Source organism: Colossoma macropomum, unplaced genomic scaffold (genome assembly GCF_904425465.1).
Source record: "Colossoma macropomum unplaced genomic scaffold, Colossoma_macropomum, whole genome shotgun sequence".
In the NCBI taxonomy this organism is placed as follows: domain Eukaryota; kingdom Metazoa; phylum Chordata; class Actinopteri; order Characiformes; family Serrasalmidae; genus Colossoma; species Colossoma macropomum.
The window spans coordinates 29,291,838-29,311,635 of record NW_023494788.1 but is presented as its reverse complement, the minus strand read 5'-3'; the positions used below and the strand labels follow the sequence as shown (position 1 = coordinate 29,311,635).

General features: G+C 40.5%; 1 protein-coding gene across 4 annotated transcripts in view; it reads right to left on the bottom strand.

Moving 5' to 3' along the window:
- Window positions 1-19,798, bottom strand: part of fgf13a (fibroblast growth factor 13a) — a 191,384-nt gene that overhangs the window by 168,961 nt on the left and 2,625 nt on the right. For 2 of the 4 annotated variants that reach the window (XM_036569096.1, XM_036569098.1), the window contains exons 1-2: window positions 19,568-19,690; window positions 19,114-19,294 (exon numbers count right to left, since the gene is read on the bottom strand). In XM_036569096.1, the coding sequence (XP_036424989.1) occupies window positions 19,114-19,162 (49 nt within the window). In that variant the 5' untranslated portion in view covers window positions 19,163-19,294; window positions 19,568-19,690. Of the gene's footprint in view, window positions 1-19,113; window positions 19,295-19,567; window positions 19,691-19,798 lie in introns of those variants that run through there. The other 2 variants (XM_036569095.1, XM_036569099.1) reach the window with 1 other exon arrangement.

Sequence of the window (19,798 nt, the reverse complement as noted above, 5' to 3'; positions counted from 1 at the left end):
AAAGTGTAATGGGAAAATTAGAACAAGAAAATTAGAACTTCAGCTTCATATCACCGAAGAATTAGGGGTGGGCGATAATAAATAATTATCACATCCCCCTCTTTAAAGGCATATGATGCCTTACATTTGAGACCAGCAGTGAGGTTGCTGAACTTCTAATCCACTCCTCTAATATCACTGCAGACTGGCAGGGTCGCCTACAGAGCACCACTAGTAGCCTATTAATGAAGTAATGTTCTTTTTGTTTGAGGGTCGTCCCACTTCGTAGGGGAAGATTTCAACTACCCCTTGTAACTCATTTCCAATGGGGCAAAGCGACACTCGAAAACAAGGGGTAGGGGTAAAAATGAGAAAAAGAAATGGGATCAGACCAAAGTTTACATTCTGCACTTTCAATAGAATTTCTCCACTTTCAATGGTTTCTAATAACGTTAAACCATGTTTTTGTTACCACCACTGACTTCTAAGTGTTGAGTGTAGAGACCAAAGTTATCACCAATAGCGGTGAAGTGAAGATACAAACTGCAAGCTTTATGAAAGAGCCTCCCCCTTGTGTGCCAGTGTCAGGGCTTCCGATGACTGACGTTGTACTGCGTATTCCTGCTTTGTTGCCTTGGCTGCGTCTCATTATGGAAATCACTCCCTCTCCTGAGAGCGCACTCCTCCAGCAGCAGAGCACCACCACCGCACACGCCTCGTACCCCACTCCACTCCACACTGCTCGAAACCAGCTTCAGGGAGCATGGGCGCTGCCGCAGTATTTTTAGCAAATGTCGTCCTCACAAAGCTTTTTTCCCTTCTCTGCCAAACACAAGATCTTATTGCAGTTAATATAGCGCGGCAGCACGAACAGCACTCAGATATAAACACACACACACACACACAGGCACACCCACATATCCAGAGGCGATTACTGGATGTTATGAATTCGCACTATTATTAAAATATTTGTGCAATGAAGTAAACAACAGGCCATAAACATAACACAGGATTGTCACTCGCCTAGTGGAGACTATTTGTTTACTTTTTTTGACAGTGGGCCCTGTAAGACATGCAGTGAAATACAAAGTAAAATTCAACATAAAAGAAATTTTTCATTAATTTAGGAATATCTTTTAAGCAATAAAATAAACAAAAATGACACACCTGAAAAGAAATACAGCAAATAAAAAAGCGGAACTGAAATGAAATTAGGCAAAATTAAGAAAAAAGTTCCTCCACACTAACAGGGCAGTGCATGAAAATTCTTTCTTACCACATTCTGCAGATGAGTATTGTATATTCAGAACTAGCCAACCGTTACATCGTTTTGCGTGTTGCATTTGTTCTAAATGTGAAGAGAGACTTAATGTAAGGTGGTAGCTGTTTCAATAGATCCTTATAAATAAAACCATGAAATGGTACTTGGTTCATTTGTATAGAGATGACAAGCATGTAGAGGTCTGTTACGAGTGAAGTTTGACAGCAGTCAGAAGTTGAAAGTAAACAAGCAGGTTTTTCAACAGATTTGTGGACAAGGTGAAGTTTTTTTTTTAACTGTCTGTAAATTTACAGACAGCTGGCAAGCCTGATCAGATGGGAGTCTGGTACAGTCTGTTCACTGACATAAAATAAAAAGCTCAGAATGACAAGCATTCTGTAATACACGACCAGACCTGAATTCACAAGAATGGCAAAGTAGGACTGTCACTAGGGGTGTACTGATACACACATTTCACAATACAATATTTGTATTGTGGTATTTGCATTTCAATATGATGCAAGAAATGCTAACATAACTTTCGCATTGATTGACTGATTGAGTGTGTGAGCGACTGAATGACTGAGTGGGTGATTGAGTATTTATTACATGATCGCCTAATCACAGTTATTTGAGATGATCATAATCATTTGAGATATTCACAACTGTTAAAGCAAACTGCAATTATTTTCCATGGTCATTAGATTTCAGTCATATTGTGCTGCAACAAACAAAATGCTTTACAAGTTCATTTACAGATCTTTACAATGTGTTTCTAGGCTATATAAAGTGTTAATTTTGTAGCGTCCTGCTACTGGCTTATGTTACCGTGGGAGCAGAGGAGGAATGGCCATGCAGAGCAGCTGTGCAAGGTGGCTCTTGGGAAGCATCGTGTTTGTGGTAGGAGAGACTTTAGTTTAGGAGAGATTAGTTGTTGTTTGCTTAAAGATGTGCACATATATTATTTGTGCTATTCTGTACTGGGCTGTGTGGTAGTGCAGTGTTAGTGTCTACTGTCCTGTGAAGGTGCATGGCTAGAAGTGACCAGCAGTGCTGAGCAGCAGTTCACCCATGCTGTCTGTTCAATAAAAGAGTATTTGCCTTCAAAGCCATTTCTCATGTCTTATTCTTCGGCGACACCACAGTATGTAAAGTAGTGACACTGTCACTGTTCGATCTACTGTTCCTTGCCCATTGTTATTGTACTCGGCTGGGAAATCTTGAACTTGTTCCAGCTCAAGCTTGCTTTCTTCATTTGCCATTTCAAACAGCTTGGCTAATCAATCATCTAAGCTAGGCTAACAAAACCAATAATATAGTATGTTTTTTCCAGCATGCAGTGGACCACAGTACCAAAATTTTAGCAGGCAATTAACTGCCATATCAATAACTGTGGTTAACTTTTTTTTTTGGTTCGCTGTACGCAACTCTCAAAGCTTAAAGTGGCCAAATTGGCTTTCTTGCATTCTAGCTATCCTTACTTAGCAGCTACTAACAACAGAAACATGCATAGACAAAACAGTCTAGCTTTGGCAGGAGTAAAACAATACTACAACCACAGTGCTCATAAAAAGAGCAACATGGAAGTGAAAGGTTCTCAACGACCTTGCAGAACATCCACGTGAAGTTGTGGTGCTTAAAGCTTCACCATCTCCCTGATGAACCTGCTCTCTAGAGGGCTCTCGCAGTGGATCTGCATTTCTGAGTCCTAATGAAACAGCCATTTTGAACGGGTGACCCACAGATCAATGTGGTCAATAGCATTAACCTCGGAGTAGTGCCCAGCATAGGCCATGCACGACGGAGCCTGGACTTTTAATTAATGCTGCGGCTCAACCCATTAAGCCTCACAACCCTGCAACAGCATGCCAGAGCCAGCGTGGCCAAAAAGGGAGAATGTTTACCGCTTTTAGCCCTGACTATAAAATCCAGCCAGCGGACAGTGAATATTGAGTTGCGTGGAGGTGCTTAATTAGGCTTGTCTCGGAAGCTTGTTTAAAGCCGTGCCAGGAACTAACAGTATAAATTTAGGTAGGATTTGCTTCAGCCAAACTGGTGTCAGACTGAGCACTGATGTGTGCTAAGGCATTGAGGCCCATTCTGTACTTCTTACAGGCTGTTTGTAAGTTAGAGAGCAATTTGTTCCACCAGCAGCCGGCTCACTGCGGTGTGAGGAAATGGCCGCCTGTCACTTCAGCACTCATACCGCTAAGCAGATGACAGGAGCCAATCTCTAAGGGCAAGCTCACCTCTGAACAGCCCTGATAACCTTTCAGCATCTCCACATACTTCCCACCAATAATCACTGCAGAATGGTCTACACCATGGACAGTGGAACATCTCATTACTGTCATACACCTCATAACTACACAGACCTGTTATGACTGTTTGGCCAGTAGAAATGGTGCAAAATTACTGAATGTAATTACATTAGTGTACAGTACTATGCAAAATCAGAGACAACCCTTTATTTAATCATTTAATTTTCAGTCAAAACAACAATGCATCATTTTTAGGGTCAGGAAAAAAAACAAACAGAAAATGTATTGTCACTGTCCAAATCTAAAACAAATCTCTCCATTTCACGATGAATGAACCAATAGAAATGCTCTAAAATTGCTTGGAATAAAATCTCTTTACCAGAAAATTACCCAGAAGCCTCAACATCTAATTATAATATCAGTTTTTAGTATATAGTGTAATATTATTCTATGCTTGTAAACACCTCCAAAGTTGAGTCTTAGAAGTTAGTAGCATTTTCTGCTTCCCATGATCCAAATGGGAAGCACAAACACATTCAATGATGTCCAAGTGTGGACTCTGCGGTGGCCAGTACAATTTTCTGATAACACCAGCAGCTTTGTTGTTTCTTTTGCAAATGTTCTCACATTTTATGTTATTTTTCTCAGTAACAGCTTCTTGACAGCTACACATCTTTTCAGACCCATAGTGTAGAGTTGTCTTCTCATAGTGGAAGGATGAACAGAAACACCTGTGGATTTTTTCAGATCCGAAGTAAGAGTGGAGCTTGATCTTCTCCTCTCTCTCAAAGATGACAGCTTTAAGTGCTGTTTATCTGATGGTGACAGTTTTGTTGGTCTACCATGTTTACATGGTTATTAAGAGCCCCATTTACTCTATAACTTTTAACTAAACTGGGGTTTTGGAAACTTGTTTTTTTTTTTCATTTATTTTCAATTGACTTTCCTCTGTCTTATGCAAATGATTATCTTATGTCTAATGCCATTTTGACTGGAAAATCAATAAAGGGTGATCTCTGACTTTTGCACAGTGCTGTACAATAACATTTTTTTCCCTTCTCATAAAAAGTCAGAAGGATTTGTTACAACCTAGGTTGTAACATAGGTTGATCCTACGTTGCTACCAAGATGCAATCTGTGTAATCTGCTCCCAGAATTCTTTGATGGTTTGTCATGGTGTGCAGTTGATTGGTTACATACAAATCTGTTTACACAGTCAGTCATAAAGAAGCAGCGATCAAAAAAGCATATGTTTATTATATCAAAAGGACCCTTCTAACTAGTAAAGTGTGCTACTTTAAGGCGCACCTGTCACTGACAGGGGTGTTCAATTACACGCACACAGCTTATATAATCTCTATAGAAAAGCATTGGCAATTGAATGGGATACTCTGGAGCAGCCAAACATGAGCTTAAGGTTGCAATGATCAATGCCAAGCATCGGCTAGAGAGGTATAAAGCAGAACTGCACTCTGTGGTGTGATGGAGAACCACTGAATATGTTTTGGGAGGATGTGAAGTGGCGCTTGTGATCCAAAACTAACATCTTTAGCTAACCTTACTAATGCTCTTGCGGCTGAATGCAATCAAATACTCACAGCAGTGTTGGAAACATGTAGTATAAAATGTTCCCAGAACAGTACAGGCTGTTACAGCATCAAACGTTTTATTCATACCCTGCATTGCAGAAGAAACGTTGGATACAAACGTTGGAAAAAAAAAAGATTAGGACATGCCCATCCCCCAGTTCTTCAGTCCATGGTCTACACTGTCCTTGTTTATGAGCACTGCTCAGGCCTTATTGCCTGCCTCTCTTACCTTATGCTAATCCCTGCCATAATTTAAAACTTTAATTAATTCATGTTCTGACCAGGCATTAATCCTCTGCATAGCAATATAGTGTCCCGTGGGGCCATAAAAAAGATTCTGACATCTTCTGAGCTATTCACGTCCTCTGAGCCATCCATGTAGACACATACGCACGCAAGCACACTAAGATAAAGTACGGATCCATTACATCTGCCTGTAAAGTGCTATTCACCTTCATACTATTCCCTCTTTCACATTGACTTTATCTCCAGCCTACATCAGCTGCATTAGCACTCATTGTCTTGAGGTTGTCTCTTAAATGAGAAGGTTGTAAAGTGGGCAAAAAAAAAGTGGAGGGATCACTAGTCTCAAAATGACTTGAGTGACCTCTGGGTACCCTTTTGCAGAGGGAAAGAAATCTCCGGCCTGCCTTCACACTCACAGCTGGGCATCATAAAGCACGACAAAGGGGGTTCTGGGACCCAGCAGCAAGTGAGAAGTGGCCATTACGGCATGGAGCTGATGTATTGATCGCTGTATTGAGCTATAGCAGGAGTAAAAGAGAGCCATGCGGTGCACAGCGCGGCCTGAAGAAGGAGGCTGTGGTAAAAGGCGGGATTTGCATGCTCTCTTGTTAAAGGTGGAAGTGGAAGGCTGTTTTATAATGAAATCGCATCTGCACATCCTGATTTGGACTTTCTCTTATAGTAAAGCTTTGTTTAGCATAAGCTTGACACAGTTTATAGAATGACATAGGAAAATGTCCTTCACGTGATATATCTTGAAGGTGGGATGAGCTTTTAAAAAACTACCAGCACTTTGCGGTAGATACGTGAGGGTGGGCTTGAATTGTTCTCACTACCTGGCTAATACAAAAGAAGGCAGATAGCTAACATTATCGCCAAGAAGCTGAATATCATGATTTATTAGACTCTACATCAGCACATTTCTTTATAACTGTATGGAGATTCCCAAAGGGGGTATGGTGTATTTGTGCAATGCATACTAGGTATTATAGTTAAAGAACACTGATGTCCACAAAAAAAGATAGAAAATTGTGAATTCTGTCAAAGCACTGAGGTTAAAAGATACAAGTGTGCGCTACAGAGCACTGCATACCAGGACAAACGACACATTAAATGCTAGTTTTGGGCCAACTTTGTGCCTCATTTCACTTGACTACTTTGCTGACTGAAAAATATATATTTTAATCCAATACTTTCTTAGGGAACATTCCTAAGAAACCAATATATGTTGTGTTTTGGATGCTGGTATGCTGGTCAGCAGTAATAACAGCTGTTATGCTGATCAGCCCTCAAACCAGCATATGTTGCATTTGGATATTGGTTTGCTGGACAACCACCATGACCGTGCTAGATGACCAGCTAAACCAGCTTAAACTAGCACAAACTAGTGTAAATGAGCTTAGACCATCATGTAATCCATGCTGTCTAAGCTGTTTTTTTCAGCACGGTAGGCAGGGTAGTCTAAGTCAGCTAATGTTACAAGGGTGTAAATGTCTGCCTACAGGCTCAGTAAACAATCACAGCATCAATCTTCAACTCACCAGCCTGCGTTAGAACTCAAAATTGTGCTCCTACTCCTCCACAATAGCTGGAAAGGAAAGGGTGATGGGCCAGTTCCCTCATAAATACCAGAAGCCTTGGCCTCTCTCATGTGTTAACCCAGCAACTTGAGGCAAGTGATCCTCATCAAGCACTGAATTAGCAACTTGACCGGCTATTCATAAACAGCTCGCCTTGTGTTGGCTTTGCTGTCGAAAACGAAATCCCATTATGTGGTGCAATAATCATCCCTGAGGGAGCGGTAATTATATAAAGCACAATCTCCACAGCATTCTCCAGGAGTGAACAGCAAACATGCGCTCATCTCCAATACAGAGATGACAAGCAGCATGCTCTCAGAGCCATATGAGGACTACTCATGCAGATTTCATATTTACTGCCAAGGTAGCACCACATGCAATAATAATATGGAACAGGTAGTGATTTTCGTTCTACAATTGACATGACTCACTGCATAATTGAATGATGCAGCATTTAAATATAATCTATGACCACTGTAATGGCTCTTAGTCATTTTATCAGCGCAATGCCATAGCAGATAGCTCTTACTTTGAAGTCTCAATAGCCCTGAAAGCAATACAAAGCAAAATCCACAGTATTACAAAGGCCATGCACTCTAAAATGAGCACTGGCTGTCCATTCTACTGCCTGCTTGAGCTGTGTGTATTATATGCTTTTGTGTGTTATACAAGCACTAAGCCTGACCTTCCTGTAAGCAACTACATTACCTGCTGGTCACCATATGCTGGTCAACTTATGTTGTCTTTTGGATCCTGGCATGCTGGGTAACCAGGAAAACCAGCACCAGACCAGCATAAACTAGCTTGAACCTATGTAAACCAGCTTAAATGAGCATGGAAATTCATTTTTTCCTACTTTCGCCGGCAGCAGCGCGTAGCTCATGAAGGAAGTCATGTGTCGTGAGCTGGCTTTGTGGGTATATAAAGTGTGGAAGTCACTCTCAACCGATTGGGGGCAGATGGGATCTTCCAGCAAGACAATGCCACATGTCACACAGCTAGAAATGTCCGACATTGGTTGGAGGAACATGACCAAGACGTCCAAGTACTACCCTGGCCCCCTAATTGCCCAGACTTGAACAGAACTGAGCATCTGTGGGACCATCTCGATCGCTGAGTTCGCTCTATGGATCCTCCCCGACGCACCCTCCAGCAGCTGTGGAATGCACCGCAGTCAGCATGGCTCTAGATACCTGTGACAACCTACCAGGACCTTACTGAGTCACTCCCAGCTTGTCTACCTGCTGTCTGTGCTGCACACCACGGTTAGCTGGTGGTCATAATAATGTGACTCGACTGTGTACATCTGGAATCAAATACAATGCTAAACCATTAGAAGCGCTAACGTTACAAGCTAGTTAACTAATATCCATCTTAATAATCAACACCACCAATGTTGGTCACTGAACAGTTTTAGCTAGCTCGCTAACCAGGTCAGCTTGCTGTATAAGGTGGCGTGAAATAATGTTAGCAAGTGCTATTTACAGAGGTAAGGGATTACAGAGGAGCTATGTACCTAATGGCTTCTGCTTATTGTTAGTGATCTTTCTTTTTTCTTTTTTTTTATTATTTCAAATATTTCTAGGGTACTGTCTGTCTGAGACTCAACAGTGTGGATTTTAAAAAGAGAGTCTTGCTAATTTGTTTAATATCCTTTTGTTTTTAGAATTAGCCAGTGTATTTCTTTTAGTACCTCGATCACATTCTCAGCTATGGTCGAGTTGTCTCTCTTTTAGATTTTCATGTCTCCATGTCTGACTATGTCTTCACTTTCCTGCCCACTCAGTCACATCCAGCATGCTAATCAGGGGTTTGGACACTGATTCCTGAAAAGCTGCTTTGTGACCATGTCTATTATAAACAGCTCTATAAATAAATTTGAACTTAAGTAAAAACTGGGGTTCAGAATGCTTTGAGCTGATGTGGCCCACACTATGGTGACCACTGAAGCAATGCTGTTTTATTTTCATAACACCAGCACATGGTGCTTCTGCATACGCTTGAAATGCTTTGTTTTCAGCTTTAAGCAAGTATGAAAAAAACAGACAATTGGCAGACCGTCTGCACCACCACGCATCACTGCTCTGATTGCATCTGACATGAGACATTACACACACGCGCCACCTTGTTACGCATATTAAGGCTGTCTGAAATTTTCCAATGTAATGCAATTTCCAGTGGGCAACATAAGCAGTTCACCACAAGCCACACCAAGTGGGACAGCTTATCTCCACGTAAACAAACGGCACGGAGCGCATGTTTAAACCTAAAGCAAGCCCACCCAAACCGTAATCCAAAGTCCTGAATTTACACATAATCCCACACCTGCACAGAAGAGGACCACCAAGCCATGCCATTAGTTTAATGAAAAAATTCAACACAGACACAGAAATACAGCAGTAAGGCTGGTTAGGTCCATGATAAGATCTGAGACTGTGACTTGGCCAAATTGATGTCCTACACACCAATCACTAGCAAAGGGTTACAAACTTGGGTACACATTATTTTAAATCTACAGTAACTTTCTTTTCTAGAATGTAGTTTCTGTCTAGGTAATGTTTACAATACTGTGTTAGATGCCCTCTACAGAACGGAACAAAACAGTCCAATTAAACAAGCTGTGAGATGTTTGTAAGACATTTCTTTAATAGACTCAGTAAGCATGGGCTCACTAATTTTAATAATACAAATGAAACTAAAGGGTTTTGCCCCAAAGCACATTTTGGACCACATTCAATAATTTTTTAACATTATATGTTGGGCTTTAAACATACAATGAATATCAATGCTATTTCACCAAATTTTTTGCCCAGTAAAATCCGAGTACTTTAATGTTGAGTATCAGTCGATACCAATCTAATCTTTTTGTTTTTCATAGATAATAAAGCTACACAGTTTAAGTTATGCTAGTTAAGTTATGCTAGGCTGCTGATTAATGCATTATGCGACATTCTGGACTGGTATTTTTTTCTGGCCTATTTTAAAAAATGTTTTAGTTGCCCATTTTGACAAAAGGCAGCTGGATTACAGTTTCACATTTCTTTGTTCGCTTGTGGAAATGTGTCTCACTGCTGCAGATCGTGGAACATGTCCCTGTATAGTGCTTCTACATAACATGACATAAATAGAGGGTAAAACAGCGAAAGATTGGAAGTAGATCGGGTTTAATACGGCCAATACCTGATCCACTACAATATACCAGGATCTGCTCTGATTCCAATCCAGTGGATAAGATTGAGGCATCTCTGATGTGTCTTGACATATTTGAAAAAATACAGTGACAAAGAATTTTGTCAGGATTGGACAGCACTACAGAACATTGCATCTTCAAAAGTTTCAGAGTACAAACCTGAGGGAAATGGATATTTTATATAAAACACACGCATGAAAAAGGCACTATTTGGTTTTTAATCTTCATGACTCATGAGTACATAAATCCTGCTCCAACCCTGACTAGGCAGACTGCCGCCACGTCATCAGTCACAATCTGCAGGAAAAGCATGGCCACAAAAGCTCATTTAGGGTCTCTCTGCAGCTCCTCCCAGCCTGCTCTGTTTCAAAATGATCTCAAAACTGTGCTGCCTTTTGCTGCTATGCTTCTGACATAACAGCCTTACAGAGATGGTTCATCGTGTCTTCAGAACTAGCGTGCTTATTTCCTCTGTAACTAATGGCTGTATTTTAGACCATTCCTGGATGTGGTTCGAGTTTTAGGCTGTTTATGTAATGAAGGCCAAAGGATGGCCTAAATCTTGCAATTCTCTTTTAAGAGAAAGAAAACTGTGCATGTTGCAAATCCAGAGGCAAAGCACACAACACTCTTGGAGTAAAAACAAATTTTGTAAACTTTGTTTAATGATGTGTGCATCGAAGCTGTTTTCTAGAACGTTCTGTGCGAAATGTTCTTTTGACAGCCCTTTAAAAAGTTGTTTGCATTTCTTACATAGCGCAGCTCTTTTAAATGACAAGAATAGACTGTTGAATTGGATGTGTGTGTTCAGAACTTTAACACATATAGAATCAAAGGGCCTGAGTTCTAACTGGGAGATATGAAACAAAAAAACAAGAAAGAGAGTGAAGGAGAGAGAAGAGAGAGGCAGACAGAAAGAGAGAGAGAGGGAGAGAGAGAGAGAGAGAGAGAATATAAGGTAGTGACCTTCTAAGTTGAGTGATGTGGCCTAGTAAATGGTGATGTGCCTTCTCCGGCAGGTCGGAGCTCCAGAGAGTGTGCGAGGGCAGCTTACATCACCGCTCCCATCAGAACACACTCTGTGCTGTCAGGATTACTGCACTCACCACACGCAGGTATTTGCAGACTATAAGGCTAAGCCACTGGCTTTTCAGCCAGATGAAATGCCCCTGCAAAACACCTGATTATTTACTCCATACTAAATACAAACAAAACAAACCAGCATAGTGATGATTTAATGCTAGTTTGGCCCCAGTGCCAGACTCAGAGGAGCCACTTGAATGACTGCAAAACATCATTAATAACAAAAAAACACACATTTGTAGTCTACAGTAATTATTATTATTGTTGTTTCTATAATTTTGATGTACATTACATACTGCACTGTGCAAATGTCAGAGACCATCTTTCATCTAATTAATTTCCAGTCAAAATGATCAATAGGAAGTTATTCATTTTCAGGAGTCAAGTCAAGTCAAAGTTCATTTATACAATGCTTTTTACAACAGGTGCTGTCACAAAGCAGCTTTACAGAAACATCTGGGTCCAAGCCCCCATGAGCAAAGCCAGTGGCGACAGTGGCAAGGAAAAACTCCCTAAGAGCATGAGGGAGAAACCTTGAGAGGAACCAAGACTCAAAAGGGGAACCCATCCTCCTCTGGTTGACACCGGATAGCAAAACAGCATTAGTATAAAATATTAGAATAGAAAAATGGGGAAAAAAGGAGATATTTCTGAGGAGATTAAATATAAGATGATCCACTTGCAAAAGAAAGAGGAAAGTCAATGGAAAATAAGTGAAAAACTGACTAAAGGATACAGAGAAAATGAAACTTGGAAGACCTGGTAGACCACCAAAACTATCACCATGACATAAACAGTACTTAAAGCTTTTATCTTTGAGAGAGAAGAAAAAAAATCAAGCTTCACTCTTACTTCAGATCTGAAAAATCCACAGGTGTTTCTGTCCAACCTTCCACTGAGAGAACTCAGTGCTATGAGTCTGAAAGGATGTGCAGCCATTACTGAGGACAAAGATATGTTCTCAGAACAAAGGACTGGCCACCCCAAAGTACAGACTTCAACATCAATGAATGTATTTAGGATTGCTTGAATTGTGAGAAGCAAAAACTGCAACTAACTTTTAAGACTGAACTTGCAGGTGTGGAAAAACATCCCTGCAGATTTCTGAAAGCTGTAATAAAGACAAAAAGTGAACACACTAAATACTGAATTATATTTCCTTGTTGTATTATATTTTCTGGTGCTGAATACTGAATAACGTCTGCTAAATAAATGAAGGGTGGTCTCTTTGACTTGCGCACAGTACTATATTATTATATTTGTATTATATTACATAATTATTCATATGTAACTGCATAACAGATTACAGTTACTTAATGAATAACAAACACATTCAATTTATTTCTAGTATCAACAGGCTGGAGCTCCTGCTTCTGCTCTGTTCACTGCCCACTGTCAGCCCAAGACAAAACATGTAAAGCATTATTTTGCTTTCCGCAAGACAAGACTGGGCACAGAACAATAACGTCCATCAAAAATATCTCCTCTTCTACTTAGAAACACTAGTGTGGTATTGATTAAAATTTTATAATCCACACTTTCAGCAGTTTCTCTGCTTGTTTCAATAAACAGTGAGAAAAGATTAATCAAAATGTAAAAAGAGGAGTTTCAATGCATATAGATGAAATAAGAAGTGGTTAAAGAGTCTAATGCCAATAAAGCATTACCCTCACTCTTTTCTCTACTCAAGCGCAGCAGGGCTGACTTTTCAGACACGATTTGGGACACCAATTTTTGCGTAAGGTCCTGCCAAGAGCTTTAGGACAGGCGAGATTAGGACATGGCCCACCAATAGAAAGCTGCCTCACCAGAGTGAGGTCATTGACAGGGTGAGAGAAGAGCCAAAGAGACAGGCCCAGAACATTTCCCAAACATTTCAGCGCGCAGGCCGGCGATGTAGAGTGGCAGCCTCTCTGATGCAGCTGGACCTTTCTCGGGGCCTGCACTGCGCAATGTCTGTCAGTGCTGAGCAGGCTGCAGAGCTGCATGAACAGCCTCTCACCAACCACCGTTTTACTACACAGCCTACTGGATGGACTTACAGTACTGACCATCCACACAACAGTGCACTGACAGTATACACAAACCATGCCGCTTCAAACTATCCAGCATCCTTCCACCGATTTTTCACATTTTCGGCATAATTACATCACTGAGATGTAAACAAAAACATTCAGAGTGGTTTTAGAGTGTTTTGATGTGAAATGTGTCATTCAGAGCCTTGTTCACAGTTGTGGTGAGATTTTTAGGTATGTTTTTGGTGTAAAATGTTTTTACTTCATGGTGAGAGTACATGCAGGGTGTTGTAAGGCAAAATGGTACCCAAAGAAAACTTTTTTTTTTTTTGCCAATTTACTACTATTTTACTATTATCAACATTACATATAAAACCTCAGAAGATACATGTTCACTGGTCATTGTGGATAATAAATAAAATGGCTATATTTGCATTGCAGACATTGTGAGCCCTGGTTTGTTTCACCGCTGCTGTAAAGAAGCCAAAGTCAGCCGGTGTTTCTCTAATGCACCATTTCACATCAAAACACTCCGAACTATCTCAACAACTGAATTAATTGAATTATCCAGCAATTCTAAAAAAACAGGTGGAATTCCATTTTAACTCTTAGGAGTCTAGAGTCATATTACATTCATCTTAACTCAGAAGTGTTAAGTCAAATCTTGGAATTACGTTGTTTTAGACTCAGGCTGTGACTTCGATCTTCTAAGTTGGAAAAAAAACAAGGACACTTGAAAGTGAATGCAAGGATTGCTAGCAACAAGGTAGTAATATGAGTGATAAATTTAACATCCATGATGCATTTGCCTTCTCAAAACAGCAAAATCTACAGTCAGTGTTATAGTTTTAACCAACTACTGTCTGTATTATCTAAATATTGATTTAAAGCAAACACTGGTATAATCTCATTTAAAAGTAGAAAAGTGCTACTTTATTACTGTTGATAGTGTGAGCAGCCATACTGATGTGACATCTAATGTTAAACTTGGAGTTAAGGACAACCTCCTGACCTTCTAAGCAGGAACTCCAAGTTGATGGAATTTTTTCTTTGGTTTCTCCTAGTCAGCGGTTGGAAGTTCCAAATTCCAAGTTTTTGTTGAATGCAGCATTATTAGTGCGCTTATTGCCACATCTAAATGCAATTACATAATTACATGATGATATGAATAACTTTTACAGTGAGTGTACAGTCTGTATTTACTGGTTTGAGTCTGTACTTCTGCCTTACGCTTGAGGTCAAGTTTATTTTGCTATACTATTTAGTGGCATTAACAACTACATAATGGATACATAGTTATATACACAGTAATATTACATAGTTATAATTAATTACCTTAACATTCAATGTCCATTCTGTATTTAGAGGTTTGAGTCTGCACTTTTTTCCATTTGTTTTGATGTCTAAACATCTGATAGTTAAATAATTATTTTTTTATACCACTTACAATGTTTGTGAGGTTTTAGGTACCAAACATAGTTTTTACACAACCATGTTTCAACCTCTCTTCAGCCATTTGAATTAAACCAGCTGTTTTTGTTACTGTGCCTTTAAGACTTGTATATGAGGTATGTGCTGACTGGTTGCCCTGTAAAGACTCTCAATTAATATGATGGTTTATATGACATCACAAAAACAGTGAATTCAAAAACAAAGTTTTTGCAGCTCATTTGTATGTACGAACTGCATGGACTGGGGGCTGAATAGAATGTTTTCAAAATGAACAGCGTTTACAGAATTTTCCCACTTATTTCAATGAGTTGCCAGCAATGTACAACTAATACAAAGATTTGCAACAACTTTTGTCATTACTGATAATAACTGTAACTTCTAAGGGTAAAGGAGCCTCCACACCTCAACCAGTCTATTGTAATTAAACCCTTTATGCATGTTGAATTAAAGCCAGTACTTAATTGTATCTACAGTCCCAATCTTTGAGTTACAGTACACTGTATAACTTCCCAATAAAAGCTAGAAACATTTCCACACTGAAGCAGCAGATGGTAAAAATAACAGCACCTTGGATATCCAATTTGTGAGTGCAGCATAAAGAACAACAACAGAACACACTTTCTTTAGTGCTTTTCCCACTGCAGTGTGGATTCAAGGTCTATCATCTCACCTGCAGGTGTTTGGTACACACCCGTCGCGAGCAGCAGAGGATTTAAACGCCACGGTAGGGGCAGCCAGTCTCTCGGCTTGGCAGATTAGAGCAGGTGTCAGAGTCCCGGCACAAAAATGGCTTTGGTGCCTTATGATTAATGAAGCTTCTCTAAACTCTGCTAGGAATATCTATTGCTTTGGCACTGTGGCTGGCCTAGGGCTCAATTCATCTGCCAGAAAATATGCAAGTCTTAAGTTTCCTACCCCATCCTGTGTCCAATGCCTGATTACTGTGGCCCTGCCATCGAGCCAAGAGCATTCAGCTTACAGTGGCGTATTAACCATATTTATAGTCAGCAGATTCACATCAAACTGGAAAAGCCTGAGTTAATATTTTCACATAGTTTGACAGGAAAGTAAGTTCAGTTGGAAATGTATCCTGAAGCTAGAGCACTGTGAAGAAGTTCTAAAACTAGATGCTGTGCATTAATCCAGAACAGATAGATTTACACCAAAACAACCCACAAGGTTGAGACCTCAATGGTTGTTTATTGAGAGCCAGAAGGAGAAATGCTCTATGTTTTAGCCTTTCCCAACCAGGGATATGTGTATACCTCTGGGAGTAAATCATTATGCACCAGTGGGAATGCAAAGACATGGATACAATTACCAAATGTCATGGATTGATGTGATTTATTGCACAGGCATTACCCATAGATCTCCAGCAATTCTATGAATCTTGTGCAGAGTAGTCTATTAGTAGACAGTGAGCACTGGCACAGAAACAGCATCATCATTACAGTGGGTTTCATAGTCTCGCAGGGCCTGATGTGAACTCGTAAAGAGAACGTTTGGCAAAACTATGGGTGGGAACGTAGACTTACTAGGGTGGGAACAAACTGAGTGGTAAATTCTTTAAACCAATCCAACACCTCGTGAAGGTGGGGCTCAAAGTAGTGGGCGATGCTCGACATTATTGTCCAATGAACATCAAGCCTGTTAGTAGCCCGTGGCTGCAATGTAAGTTATCATCACTGAAAAGTTGAGCATGTAGATGTGAGTCACGTGCTGGAGAACACATTACATACATGTTTAAAAAGATGCTTCTTCAAGGATTCTTTGGTAAAGGCAATGGTTCTAGAACCTTGAGGTCTATATAGAACCATTTCACCCTTAAATGGTTATCTGCATGGTACGGTTCTTCAGATTGATGGAGAATGTGTTGTATATGGCTCTGTATAGAACCTTTCTGAAAATGGTTCTATATAGCATCAAAAGGTGTTCTGCTATAGTTACAAGCCTGACACTGTAACAACAGAAGAACCCTTTTTGGTGCTATATAGAACCATATACAACACATTCTCCATCAATCTGAAAGACCATTTCACCATGCAAGCGTGAAATGGTTCTATATAGAACTCATGGTTCTAAGTAGAACCACTGCCTTTACTAAAGAACCCTTGAATAGCCACGTTTTATAAGTGTGTGTGGTAAACATAAACAATACCTCTTGCGAGAGAAGAATCGTTCTGTTAGCTAAGGATAACAATGTGCTAGCTAACCTGTTTGGTGTGTGTTATCATTCTAGAGATGGGCGATATGGTAAAAACATGATATTGCAATACTTCAAGAAGAACCAGAACATTTTCAAAGTGCTACATTTAAAAAATTACTATTAAAAACAATGAATTGTAGTCAATATTTGGGCAGATTTGGGAGGGTGTACCCTTGTTAGCGATGGATTTCTCCACAATCCAGCACTAAAAGTTAAACAGGTCAACCCTAGACATGGATAATCGCTATGCGATCACGTCTGGCCCTGCAAGACTAGTGGGTTTATGGATATGGCCATGCTGATCAGGAAACAACAGATAAGAAAAATATCTATTGATACTGAAATGTTTAAGAAAGGAGTAAAGGTGAGCTGCTTTTGGGTTTCCTGCAGTAACATTTTGACACACTGAAACACAAAAGCATTAATTAAAGAGAATTCATTTGATTTAGCTGCCACTTATATTAGATATTTTGATTTTCAGGAAAATCATTAATGATGTGGTTCACTGGCGAAACTCTAAACTGTGCATACTGAGTTAGCAATCAAGGCCAGCTGACCAAAACACGTGCTCATGCTATTACTTTTGTTTTTTCTCCACTATAAAGCAGGTCCACAGAGGAAAGTGAGTTTATCTAACTGATTTTTAAAAGGGACCGATACTTTACGGGGACTAAAAAAATCAAAAGTCACTGATTTTTCAAACCCCAAACACAATTTAACCCCTTAAATTTTCAGGCTTATTTGTGTATTATTCAGTAATTACAGAGAAAATGCAAATTAAGTTATGAGAGTTATACCTGCTAATGGATGTTGGCCAATTAAAGAGTTAAACATTTCTTTTTTTCTGATTTTCTATGTTATCATTATTATTATTATACTCTAAACATAAATGAGTTGTAAGTAAAGTTACTTAATAGGTTCAATCTTTAATAACTTTACATTCGAGTTATAGTTACTTCATTTTCAGTGATCCACACTTGCACCTAGGAAGGTTAACTTAAACAGCCAATTCATTATAAATGGTTTCCACTGCGCTGGTTCTACTTTTTCATTTTCTGCTTACTCCTTAGTTAGGTGAACCTGAATCAAATATCATTTACTGTGCAAACTGACTGTTTCATACACTAACAAACACATAGCTTAGATAAAACTAGTCTTCCATCTCTGATTACACTAAAAGCTCAATGCTAATTTGCTATTCTGTGAACATTCATGGTAAAAGACTGAACTTAGTAAACCTGAACACAAAACACCATCATGGTGAGAATAACAAAACAGGTCAAATACATCCAAACTTAACATTTAACAGGGGAGCAACTTATGACACAAAACATAACATTTTGCAAAGAGAACTACACTCAGAAATTAGAAAAATAAGAGTTAACAGAAACTAAGAAAACCGCTAAGAATGCTGGGAAGCTTTTTGGGCAAAAGATCCTTCAGTCTGTAAGACTTAATTCAAATTAATTGATCTTACCTAGACTTTGTAACTAATGGTTATACAAGAAATAGTGTATTAGTAGATTTTACTACACAGAAAATGAAGATTACTGTGTTTTATAGTGTGTTATTATTATTATTATTATTATTATTATTACTATTATAAGTAGCTTTGCTCATGGCAGGTTTGGACCGTGCCTTTTCTTTTGCTCATTTGTCAGTCACCATTATGAGCTCGTGCTCTTTTTCACGCAGATGGCCGCGCTCTGACCGCGCGTGCGGTTTTCTCGTTTTTCTCCGCGCGGGTTTCTTTGGCAACCCCGCGGCCCCTCTGTCTCCATGGCGATGCTCGGGCAGGAATTGCCGCTCTGCTCGCGCGGGAGCTCGCGCTCCAAACAAAACAGCGCGCGCGCGTCATCACTCACGCACACACATACACACAGCGCACATTAGCGCGAGAGTGATGCGGATTTTCAGCCAGTTCTCTCTCATCCACACACACACCTGTCTTCAGGTCCAGCCGGGCACCTGCACCGCTGGCTTTACGGCTGTTACATTAAAGCGACACATCTGATATCAGTCAGTCTGTTTTACGACCTACAGCTATCAACACTGTGCCAAAGGCATAGCAGCGTTAACAAAGCCTGCTATGTTTCTATGTGTTCACAAGCCTGAAAGGACAATGCGATGAGAGTGGGGGGTGGAGGGGGGGAGATGGATGAGCACTGAGCACGGGCGCTTTAAACCACTGATGTGGGGAGGAGGAAAAGAGGGGGGGCAGCAATCAGGCAGCGCGAGACTCGCATCTTACCCTTGGAAGCATCCTTTTCTTCTTTAGGCTTCGCCACTTTCCCGCTCATAGATCCCAGTTTGGACGCGTAATTCCCGATTTAGGCTGGAATCGAAATCCCCCCCGTCGCGTGCCCACTGATTTCTCCTACGAGGTCCGTGCCAAATCCAAAACAGAGGTACCGGGTGATGAGATAAGGGCTCTGCAAGGAAACAGTTGAGAGATTACACACATTGTTTAGGCTCAGAAGCGCGCTGCATCTGCCTGCTCGGTGCCACGTTCGCCGATGCAGCCCCCTCTGCCTGCCCCCCAACCCGTAGAAGAACAAAAGCGGCGAGTTTGCAGGAGCGCGTGCTGCTAACAAGTCAATAAAGGAAAAATCCCCCCGTGTTTTCCCCTCACATGCTGTCGGCGTGGCTCGCGCTACAGATGCGCCTCGACCTCGTTCGGATCGCAGAACCAGCGTTTCTCTTACCTTCTCCCCTCCACACTGCCTCCTACATTCATGCACATGGATCCAGAAAGGCGCATCCACCGTCAACGCTTCCGCACTAAATCACGACCCCTCTCTGCTGTACGCGAGCGAACAAAAAGCGGAGAGAGAGAGAGAGAGAGAGAGAGGGAAAGGGGGTTCCACCGAGTGGCGGTCGACGTCAGCTATGACACACGAGGAGAAAAAAAGAGAAAGAAAAAAAAACTGAGGAAC